Consider the following 12,207-nt stretch of genomic DNA (forward strand, 5'->3'; position numbering starts at 1 on the left):
AGTTTGTTATTTCTATCAAGACTAATGGCAACATCATGAGAGCAACCAGTCACAGAGCAGGTATGATGTGTGGGACATACAGTGACTGCTCAGGGTGTGTTGGTCCCTTAGCCAAGGCCATACAGCAAGTTGTGGAGACCAGAGGGCATCTCCAGAGGCAGAGGAGGGGGCAAGAAGGAGACAGGGATTCATGGCCCTAGGGAGTGCAGAGACAGTGGCCAAGCAAGTGATATTAATGGCACAAGTAATCCAGGCTTTCCTGATTTTCTCAGGTAGAAATTGTGATGTCCCTGCTTGGTATGTTTTGTCCCCCTTTGTTTGAAACCATCGCTGCCCTGGAGAATTACCACCCACGCATTGGACTGAAGTGGCAGCTCGGACGCATCTTTGCACTCTTCCTGGGGAACCTCTACACATTTCTTCTGGCCCTGATGGATGATGTTCACCTCAAGGTAAAGACCACAAACTCCCCCTAATCCCTGGTGCCCACCAAATTTCCTTTTTCCACTGTAATAATTTCCTTATGAGTAATTCCTATTAAGCGAAGAAACTTTGGAAAGTTGAGGAAATGAAAATGAAGAAAAAAATATCCCCAGAATCCTATGACCCAAAGACAACCATTGTTAACATTGCACTGCAGGTCTTTACAGTTTTTTCCTTAGTTGTCTTTTTTACATCATATACATGTCATTTGGTCCCCTGAATATTTTATCTGCAGCCTCTCTTATGTTGTATCGTAGCTGCCATAAATGTTTACTAGCCAAGTAAGTGTCCATTGAGATGATATGGTATGATTGACCCAACCTTTCATCACTGCTCACCTGACGGTTATGGAGCACCCACTATGTCAGGCCCTGAAGGTACAGCAGACAGCAAGACACGGTGCTGTTCCAAGGGTATTCACATCTAGGGTGGGAGACAGACTCGTTCATTACAGTGTGCTGTGACATGTGCTTTGATGGGGGCAAGCCCAGGCAGCATGGCAGTGCATAGGAGGGACTCCAGATTTCCCCTGCCCAACCTGAGAGTCTTACAAGACACTGGAAAAACCAGAGGGAACAGCTGGTGCAAACAAGGAACTGCAGGATGGCTAAGAAAGGAACGGAGGGAAGAAGGGGAAAATGAACCTAAGGGAAGGGTCAGATGATGATGGTCCTCTTCCCAACCCTTTCCTCCTCATTATTGGGCTGCATGAATTTTTACCTGAGGTTATCAGAAAGCTATTGGAAGGTTCTAAGCATGGAAGTAATTGTATCTGGCCTTTGTCTACCCCTCGACCTTCATTTCTGGCTTTCCTCCTACCCCAGTGAACTGCTCTATTCTCCTGAACCTCACATTTCTTCCCCAGGACAAAAATTTCTCTTGCCTGTCTCTCCACCCTTCTCCCCTTCTTTGACTAGTTGACTAATCCTCCCCAAGGTTTTGTCTCAGATGTCACTGCCTCCAGGAGATTCTCTGTGGCCCCCAGGGTCTGATGTGGATTTCCTTGGTCCCCAGAGGATATTTCCCATAGCTCTTATCCCTCTGTTCTATAATTGACTGTTCGTCTCTGTCACCTACTAGACTGTGAACTTTCTGAGGAAAGCCTGTCTCTCTTGTGCACTCTTGTGTCACCCTGCCTTGCATGCCCAGAATAGACTCTCAAAGTATTCTCAAAAGAAGAATGAACGACTGGATAGATGGATGGATGGATGGATGGATGGATGGTTGGATGGATGAATGGATGGATGGGTGGATGGATGGATAATAACTTAGAAAAGATAACTTCATAGAAAAGACCCAAGGACTTCAGCCAAATGCCCCCCTCTCCTGTACAGACTGAAAGGCTGGGAAGGTATTCTTATAAAGACTGTTGTGGGGTAGGACAGAGGCTAGGTGGTAGGGTAGTGGCATATTCTGCTTTAATTGTTGTTCCCATGGAAACAGTTGGACCATCCTTGGCTCCTTCCAATCCACATCTCCATCTTCCGTTTTAGCTTTCTAATGAAGAGAAAATAAAGAACCTCACTCACTGGACTCTGTTTAACTATTACAACTCCTCGGGTTGGAATGAGAGTGTCCCCCGGCCACCCCTGCACCCTGCAGATGTGCCCCGGGGTTCTTGCTGGGAGACAGCTGTGGGCATTGTGAGTAATTATGCTTCCCTGAAAAAGTGATCCCTGTTCTCAGTTCTTTGTTATTTCTTCCTTGATGTTTCTATTTTTAAGCCACCAAAATGTCAAGCCAGTATTTCTTCGGAAAGTTTCACCTTTTCTCTTCTCCCTTTTTTTTCAGCATCCCACATATTTCTCTGAATGCTCTGTTCAGCAGTCTAATGCCACTTGTATTCATTTAGAGTTTACTGCAGATTTCACTGAAAGCCTGTACCCGGAAATAATGAACCAATACTCCTAAAAATTTAATGCAGGATTCGTGTGTGTATATGCCTCTGTGCATTTTTGTAAAGAGAATTAATGGTTATGGATTAGTCTCAACAATTAATAACTACCCTTTCTCCTAACCACTGTCACCACTGTTCCTGTGGGTCGCACAGTGTGGACTTCAAAGGCTAATGTCTTTTGCCTTCCTGGGCAGACACTTAAAGTATTTGCTGGCAACACAGGGATCAGCGGCCCTCTTTTCCTCAATTTTTGCGCAGGATTTCTATTCGTACGCCACCCCACTGAGAGGCAGAGTTTATCACTTCTTCGTGGGCTCCCTGAAGAACCCACTCACATCCACCCGCATCAGACAACAGCGTTTTTAACTGAGGATGGCGAAGTACAATGAAGGAGGGGATTACATCACTCAGTCCATCAAACACTGCCTGTCAATTCACGAGCAGATGTTTTCCTGCTGCACGGTGTCCTTCCCATGTGGCCCTGGGGGGCCTTTTCTCCCTCCTGCCCCCCGGGGCCTTCCCTCCGTGGAGGGCTCAGACTCACCATTTCTTGTCTCCTCCAGTCCAGATTCCCCCATACTCTTTAAATCCTCCTCTTCGTTATTGTACAAAGCAACCCAGCTTCCCTAGCTCATGCATTTCTAAAGCCCTCACGTGTGTAACAGAGAAAGCGTCTTCAAGTCAATAAAACCCACCCTCCTTAGAAGGCCGAAGAGAGTTTATTACCTACATGGTTCCTTTGGAGTATTCTGTGATAGAATGTCTCATTTCCTGCCTGGATGCCCATCACCGTTCCAAACACTGATTAAAGCTTGTCTCTTTCTGAACCTGTAGCAATGACGAGTGTGAGCTGTTACGTACTGCTCACCTGTACCCTCCACCACCTCCACCCCAGGCCCCAGAGCATCACCTTGCCCAGACGTGGAGCCTGATACACGTTGATTTGTCTTTTACTTAGGAGCATTAACTTGAATTATTATTGAGGAATATTACTGAAAACTCATCAGCCGTTCATCCAGCATTTATTAATCACCTTGGAGGATGCAAACAATGAATAAAGCAGACCCTGTGCCCCATAGGAACTCCAAGACGTCTTAAAAATTGTGATAATGCCTGGTGGATCTTTTCCACTTTTTTAAATTAATAAATTATATTCACCCCATAAAGCAGAGAAAAGCTTTGCTTTTGGCTCTTCCATTATGTGCCTCGTGTAAAATCTGCATTATTATCTCCATATAACAAGCAAAACATCCAATTAGCAGGAGATGAAGAATGCTGGCTGTTGTCCTGAGGGCAAGTGGTCAGATTCAGTCTTAGCTGGGGGCAGCTGCACGTCCGAGGAGGTGGGGGAAGCAAGGAGGAAGACTTCAGATCCTCTCTCTGTGCAACAGTGCTGATAACTACCATATACTGGGCTTTGCCAATGTGCCGGGCAATTCTCATGCATAATCACTAAGCTTCCAATAACCCTGCAAGGCTGATATCATTATCAGCTTCGAGAGGCTCCGAGATTATTCCAAAGCAATGCAATTGGTGACTTGTAGAGCCAGGACCTAAAAATAAACATTTTCCAAAGCCGAGGGGCCTTTTTCTGCACTACCTCTCTGTCACCAAGAACCAGAAGGTCGCAGAGAAGATTCAGGTGGGTGAGGAAGACTTTGCGTGGCTGCAGTCCATTGGAAGGGATCGGCAAGGTTTGACCTTAACCATGCCCTTTTCCTGTGTTCCCCCTTGCAGGAATTCATGAGGCTGACGGTGTCTGACATGCTGGTAACCTACATCACCATCCTGCTGGGGGACTTCCTGCGAGCTTGCTTCGTCCGGTTCATGAACTACTGCTGGTGCTGGGACCTGGAGGCTGGGTTTGTAGGTCACCGTTTCAGGGACATTTCCGCAGGAAGGCATCTCAGCCATCCTGTCTGATATAGCCAGACGCATTCCGAGGCATTTATTTAGATAATTGATGCCAATCTCTGCTCTGTGAAGTATTGAAGTATCCCACGTGTATGTCCTTTAAGTGTCATATTTGCCTTCTCAGAGGAAACTCCACTTCCCCCACGCCCCCGTGTAATTAACAATGCGACCTTCCTATCCGGGAAATGGGGGCATTTGGTCTGGGGAAAAGTGGAGCCCATGCTTCAGTGCTGAGCAGACGGTAGTAAAGAAATGCCACAGTGGCATCGCCTCTCATTTGAGAAGGCAAAGAACACCAGCCTTTGAAGTCCGCACTGAGCAAGCGATGGGAACGGTAATGGAAGTGGATGAGGGGACAAGGTAGCTCGTAATTTTTGAGACTCTGTGAAATCTCGGGGTGGGAGAGGGCAGATGTGGACATGACTGTTTCAGAAAGTCTTGGAACACCCAAAGAACACAGTCGCCATTGGTGCAGTCTTCTGGATTATGCTTTGAGACACCTCTTTGGACTCATTCCCTCCACCTGGAATACTCCTCTTCGCCACCTACCTAGGAAACTGCTCGTTCTAAATGTGGGTCATTTCCCCTCTGGGTGGCCTTCTGTGATATGGCAGAATCTCTGGCCTCATCCATCCTGTGTGTGGCTCTCTCACAACATATCACTCACTGACCCTGTAGTCACTGGTGTTGGGGTGGGGGGCACTTTCCCTGAACTGAGCCCCATATCTTGTTTACCTGAGTCGTTTTCATCCTGGCCTGCAATAGAATTAGCCTGGCCTAGGTAAGGGCTCCAGTACAGGTTTGTGTCATATTTTTTTTTCTTTTAGTCACCAACCACAATGTTACACAAGCCTCTTCAACTCCTCCTCATAGCAAGGAAAACTTCATAATTTTATCTGAGAACAAGAGTAATGAACTTTGTGCTCAAAGAGAATGCCATCTTTATTTTTTTGTTTAAAAAATTTTTCGGGGCGCCTGGGTGGCTCAGTCGGTTAAGCGGCCGACTTCGGCTCAGGTCACGATCTCGCAGTCCGTGAGTTCGAGCCCCGCGTCGGGCTCTGTGCTGACAGCTCAGAGCCTGGAGCCTGTTTCAGATTCTGTGTCTCCCTCTCTCTGACCCTCCCCCGTTCATGCTCTGTCTCTCCCTGTCTCAAAAATAAATAAAAACGTTAAAAAAAATTTTTTTTTAAATTTTTTTCAATCTTTATTTATTTCTTTTAATTTTTTTTAACGTTTATTTATTTTTGAGACAGAAAGAGACAGAGCATGAATGGGGGAGGGTCAGAGAGAAAGAGACACAGAATCTGAAACAGGCTCCAGGCTCCGAGCTGTCAGCACAGAGCCCGATCCGGGTCTCAAACTCGTGAAACGCAAGATCATGACCTGAGCTGAAGTCGGCCGCTTAACGGACTGAGCCACCCAGGCGCCCCAAGGAAAAAATTTTTAATATTCATTTTTATTTATTTTGTTTATGAGGGGGGGAGGGGCAAAGAGAGAATTCCAAGCAGGCTGTGCTCTGTCATTGCAGAGCCTGACATGGGGCTCAATCTCATGAACCATGAGATCATGACCTGAGCCAAAATCAACAGTTGGATGCTCAACTGACTGAGCCACCCAGGCGCCCTGGGGTGAGGAAAAATTTTCTAACCAGGACACAAAACCCAGCAGATGAGAAGTTTTTTGGGTTTTTTTGTTTTTTTTTTTAATATATGAAATTTATTGTCAAATTGGTTTCCATACAACACCCAGTGCTCATCCCAAAATGTGCCCTCCTCAATACCCATCACCCACCCCCCCTCCCTCCCACCCCCCATCAACCCTCAGTTTGTTCTCAGTTTTTAACAGTCTCTTATGCTTTGGCTCTCTCCCACTCTAACCTCTTTTTTTTTTTTTTTTCCTTCCCCTCCCCCATGGGTTTCTGTTAAGTTTCTCAGGATCCACATAAGAGTGAAACCATATGGTATCTGTCTTTCTCTGTATGGCTTATTTCACTTAGCATCACACTCTCCAGTTCCATCCACGTTGCTACAAAAGGCCATATTTCATTCTTTCTCATTGCCACGTAGTATTCCATTGTGTATATAAACCACAATTTCTTTATCCATTCATCAGTTGATGGACATTTAGGCTCTTTCCATAATTTGGCTATTGTTGAGAGTGCTGCTATAAACATTGGGGTACAAGTGCCCCTATGCATCAGTACTCCTGCATCCCTTGGGTAAATTCCTAGCAGTGCTATTGCTGGGTCATAGGGTAGGTCTATTTTTAATTTTTTGAGGAACCTCCACACTGTTTTCCAGAGTGGCTGTACCAGTTTGCATTCCCACCAACAGTGCAAGAGGGTTCCCGTTTCTCCACATCCTCGCCAGCATCTATAGTCTCCTGATTTGTTCATTTTGGCCACTCTGACTGGCGTGAAGTGATATCTGAGTGTGGTTTTGATTTGTATTTCCCTGATAAGGAACGACGTTGAACATCTTTTCATGTGCCTGTTGGCCATCCGGATGTCTTCTTTAGAGAAGTGTCTATTCAAGTTTTCTGCCCATTTCTTCACTGGGTTATTTGTTTTTCGGGTGTGGAGTTTGGTGAGCTCTTTATAGATTTTGGATACTAGCCCTTTGTCCGATATGTCATTTGCAAATATCTTTTCCCATTCCGTTGGTTGCCTTTTAGTTTTGTTGGTTGTTTCCTTTGCTGTGCAGAAGCTTTTTATCTTCATAAGGTCCCAGTAGTTCATTTTTGCTTTTAATTCCCTTGCCTTTGGGGATGTGTCGAGTAAGAGATTGCTACAGCTGAGGTCAGAGAGGTCTTTTCCTGCTTTCTCCTCTAAGGTTTTGATGGTTTCCTGTCGATGAGAAGTTTTTAAAAATATTTTTAAATGTTAAATTTCAAATTTCTAAGATTTAACCCTCCCGTATCTGGAATACGTATGTTTCCTCCCTTGATCCATGCCTGACCTTCCTTTCTCTCTCTCTTGACTTCTTCCTCCTCCTCCCCCCCCCCCCCGTCACCTTTGACCTCCATTCCCGAAGGACAAATGGGGAAGTCAGTTTAAGCATGCTGCATAAGGAGGCCCAACTCCCTAGTGCTCACACACTTTGCGTTCTTTCACATAGCTGACAGATCTCCGAAACTCTGAAAATCAGATTCAGGCTGAAAATAGGAATCTGGCTGAGCTCTTTCCTTTCCGTGAACTGCTCTGAGACTAGAGGAAGGTGAAAAGGAGAAAAGAGAATTGAAAGGGTGGTTTAGTTATTTTGTTTGCTTGTTTGCTTTAAGAAAATGTTTATTATGTTTATTTATGTTTGAGAGAGAGAGAGAGAGACACAGAGTGCGAGTGGGGGAGGGGCAGAGAGAGAGGGAGACTCAGAATCTGAAGCAGGCTCCAGGCTCTGAGCTGTCAGCCCGACACAGGGCTCGAACTCACAAGTGTGAGATCATGACCTAAGCAGAAGCCGGTCACCTAACCGACTGAGCCACGCAGGTGCCCCTGCCTGTTTGCTTTCAAAACTATGGTTTTATTTGACTCCTCATCTGATTACTCGCATTTGGTTATTTATTCAATGTATGCCTCGGCTATAATTTCAAGGTCCATCTCTGATTAGAGCATTGGTAAAATGTTCTCCTAGGGGCTAGTGCCCTCCCAAGAACACACTGTTGGCCTGCAATCCCTAAAAGGTAAAAATTCTCACTTTTTTCGTCGAAAAAGTCATTGGAAAAAATTTCAACTTTGACAACTTCAGATCTTCTCTTGAAACGTGGAAAACGTGTTAAAGAAATAGAGCCGTGAAACCCAAGTTTCTCCAGTCACCGGAGCAGGCCCTTTGGGATAGAGTGGCCTTGGATTGGCCAGTTGGCTGGTAATAGAGGCTGGCTGATACCTAATGGATTCCTTTCTCTCTGTCTGCCTCCCCCTGCAGCCCTCTTACGCTGAGTTCGATATCAGTGGAAATGTACTCGGTTTGATCTTCAATCAAGGAATGATCTGGTGAGCTCTGCATTTTCTATCTGGGGACCACCTCATCGGGGGAGTCAGAAAAGTGGCATCCCAGGCTTTGCCCCCCAGCTAGCTGGGGAGAGGCTGGACAAATCTTCAGACCTCTCTGAACTGCCTCTTTTGAGATGACAAATAGAGGGCAGGATGGGATGAGAACCAGGGCAGTGTCTGGCCAACCCATGTGCTACCATAGAGTGGGGAGGGGAGGAGAGTAGGAAGAAAGAGAGGGGAATGAGAAGGAGGAAGGAAAAAAGGAAGAAGTAGAGAGGGGAAGAAGGAGGAGAAAAAAAGGGAGAGAGGGAGGAGAAACAGAGGGGAAAGGAAAGAAAGAGGGAAGGAGGGAGAAAATAGGAAGGAGAGGAAGAGTAAAGGAGCCAAGGGGCTCCCTCCTCTGAGACACGAGTTGGAAGAAAAGGCTGCGTAACTTCAGCCAAAGACTTTCAAGACTTCCGAGGGCTCGCCGCAAGCCAGTGTCCAATGCTCTCAATTTAAGGACTCCAGATACTTTTCTGGGCAGCAATGCTGTTTTAGGGGGGCCACGGAGAAATGGACAGGAGGCCAAAAAATTTGCTAGGTGCCTTGTGGTGAGACAGTGGTTAAATCCTGGCCAGAGCCCAAGCCGGGGGTGCTCAGAGCGTCTCCTTCCCCTGAGGAACCGGTGGCCAAGGCTTGGTGAGAAATGTCCTGCTTACGTGGGAGACCCCAGCCCTCAGGACCTGCAGGGAAAGCGGCTAGGCTTCGTGCTCCCAACCGCTCGGTCCCGTTTCCTCCTGTCTTCCTTCCCTGGCCTCTGCTGCTGTTGGGCCAACCAGGTGTGTGATGTCTGTCCTTCCAGGATGGGCTCCTTCTATGCCCCGGGACTGGTAGGCGTCAACGTGCTCCGCCTGCTGACCTCCATGTACTTCCAGTGCTGGGCGGTGATGAGCAGCAATGTCCCCCACGAGCGCGTGTTCAAAGCCTCCCGATCCAACAACTTCTACATGGGCCTCCTGCTGCTGGTGCTCTTCCTCAGCCTCCTGCCCGTGGCCTACGCCATCATGTCCCTCCCGCCCTCCTTTGATTGCGGGCCGTTCAGGTGCACAGGCTTAGTCGCCCGGGAGCAGCTCCTCTCCCAAGGCAGCCCGCTCGGAGAGTGCTGGCTCAGAAGGCCAGGTCTAGCGTCACATCGGGCTGCGAAGGGCCATGGAGCCTTGGGCAAATCATCAGGGCTGTTCAGTAGAGATTGTCGCAGGGCCGGAAGGGTTCTATGTCTGCGCGATCCAATATGGTAGCACCAGCCACACGTGGCTACTGAGCACCTGAAATGAGGACCGAGACACTAAATTTCTATACTTCATTACAATTCATTTTCACTGAAAGAACGAAAAACATGGCCGAAGGCTACCATATTGGACAGCACAGCTCTGACCTTTTAACATCTGGATAATCTACCGCCCTGGATTACCTTACTGTAGCATGAGTAACGGGAGATATTCTGAAGACGAAATAACCATATATTTACAAGCGCCTTTCAAGCGTGAAGGAGCCACTGAGATCCTGGCCTGGGTCCCCACGCTCTGCAGAGCATTTGTCAGTGCTGTGGGCTCAGGGGATAAGCCGGGCTAGTTTAGGGGGCTGGGCGTTGCGTAAAGAAATAAATAATTGCGTAAGGAGGTACATTGAGAAGCCATATGTATCTGTTGCTATCTTTCCAAGGGTGAGGCCCCTTGGAAAGAAAGCCATCTCTCTACTTCGTAAGAAGGAGTTCTGTGGTTCAAGCAGTTTGGAACATGCTACCCCTTTCACCCGCCACCTTCTCACTTAGAAATGCTGGAGGCACACTCTTTATTAAAGGATTGGAAGAATCGTGCGATAAGATCACGAATGCACACCAGTGTCTCCAGCCTTATTGACCACAGACTCTTTCTTCATGTAACAACCATCCAGGGCCAGGAGTAAGGTGAGGCCAGGAAGGAAGCTCCATGAGGGTGTGATGTTTGCTTCCTCTCTCGCTGCTTCATACGCGGCATCTAGAAGAGCACGTCTGGTTTATGGTCACCGCTCAAGCTAGACCGTTCATGTCACAAAAATTCACTTGTACAGGGAGGGACTTAGGGTTCCAACCAGATCCCGGCAGGCAACATAAATGAACGAGATGGGCAGTATTGCATAACATAAAGTTTTTGCAAATAAAGTGTCATTGGAGCACAGCCACACCCACTTGCTTACTTCTAATCTACGGTTGCTTTCTCAATGTAACAGCAGAATTGAGTCATTCCAACAGAGACCATCCGGTTCAACAAGCCTGAAATTGTTATTATCTAGCTCTTTCCAGAAAAAAAAAAAAAAAAATCACCAACCCCCTGACTTAGAGCATAGACTCTCAAGTCAGCTCTGTCATTTGCCAGCTGGGTCATCTTGAGAAGTTACTTAGCTCCCAACACCACAAGCTAATTGCCTCTAAGATGGAAACAACGGTAGCGCCTACCCCAGAGGGTTGTTCTGAAGATTTAGTGTATTATTTGCCAAGTACTTAAAGGAGTGTGCTAATCCATAGTAAGCCAAGCCTGAGCCCTGGCCAAACTGGGGAGGAGCTGGGACTCATAACAATGCTATGAGGTGGAAGGTATTATCTACACAAGGGCTTAGCTAACTTTTTCTGTAAAGAGCCTGAGAGCAAATATTTTAGGCTTTAGGAATCAAGAGGAAAAATCAAGCATATCACGTAAGTACTGATATAACAAGAGAAAGAGATGGCCACAAAGTTTTTGTTGACGAAATTCAAGATAGGACGACAAGAGAGAGTAATTTTTTGTAATATAGGTCTACCAGTGAAAAGAATGGAGTTCTTTTATGAGAGCGGGTGATAATAGTTCACATAAGAGAGGCTCAAAGTTACTGTTCCCCGTCATCAAACGTCAATTTCACTGCTCAGATGGCCACCTTTGCCGCCCGGATCCATCACTGTACCAGACGTGATGACACATCTCCTCCCATAGGAAAACAATTGCCAGTAAGCTTTCCTGCTGCTAAGCCATCGAACTGCTGTGCAGTAGGGCAAGTCAGAATAGTTGGCTTCCATCTCTTTCCTTTTTTTAAAGTTTTGTGTATTTAACTAATCTCTACACTCCACGTGGGGCTCAAACTCACAACCCTGAGCTCAAGAGTCACACGCTCCTCCCACTGAGCGAGCCAGGCGCCCCCGGGCTTCTGTCTCTGACAAAAACGTACGTGTTGGAAAAGGACTAAGTCATGAGAGCGAAAGAAGTTCACCATCGACACTACTGATGGCGATTGCGCATGACAGATTCATCTATTTTCTGCAAATTACCTACAGCTGAATAAGAGAATGAATAACCGTAGTCTGCACACATCCAAAATTTCACAAGCTTTGTCAATTTGTCCAGCTAAGCCGTCTTCTACTCTACACATACTTCGACTGTTATCAGCTACAGCACGTCTTAGCAGATCCATTTCATTTCACCCACACTGAATTCCATTCCATTCAATGGAATTCGGGATGGAATTCGGGACTAGTTGTACCAAATTAGGGTTTACTTAACTTCTTTGAGAAATTTTCAACCAAATTTGTTCCACACAGTATATTCACAGAAATCAGTCCTTCAGTCACTTCAAACTTGGCATTAATTCCTCAAATGAACAACTGAATAGCATCAGTAACATCTATGGACCTGTCAAGAGCCAAAGAAAAGCGCTCAAACTCATTTGCCGTCCTTTGAATACAACGTTGCTCTCAGTGTCCTCAACTCTTCCAGCAGCTGCTTTTGCCGGAAACTCTAAAAGTCATAAGTAAGTTTCTTTTCTCCAGATGCATTTCTTCAGCTCCTGCAATCAAACGCAATTTAATTACTGCACCACTGGTCAGTGACGAACATAATTTTGGAAAGCGGAGGAAGGCGGGGGGTGGGGGGGGGGG

General features: G+C 46.6%; 1 protein-coding gene across 1 annotated transcript in view; it reads left to right on the forward strand.

Annotated features, from left to right (window-relative positions):
• The window catches only part of TMC2 (transmembrane channel like 2), a 67,992-nt gene that overhangs the window by 44,821 nt on the left and 10,964 nt on the right, over positions 1 to 12,207 (forward strand). The window contains exons 12-16 of the mRNA XM_042931430.1: positions 273 to 452; positions 1,977 to 2,126; positions 4,118 to 4,246; positions 8,215 to 8,282; positions 9,127 to 9,366. Of these exons, the coding sequence (XP_042787364.1) occupies positions 273 to 452; positions 1,977 to 2,126; positions 4,118 to 4,246; positions 8,215 to 8,282; positions 9,127 to 9,366 (767 nt within the window). The remainder of the gene's footprint in view (positions 1 to 272; positions 453 to 1,976; positions 2,127 to 4,117; positions 4,247 to 8,214; positions 8,283 to 9,126; positions 9,367 to 12,207) is intronic.

The sequence above is a fragment of the Panthera leo genome, chromosome A3 (genome assembly GCF_018350215.1).
Source record: "Panthera leo isolate Ple1 chromosome A3, P.leo_Ple1_pat1.1, whole genome shotgun sequence".
Classification (NCBI taxonomy): Eukaryota; Metazoa; Chordata; class Mammalia; order Carnivora; family Felidae; genus Panthera; species Panthera leo.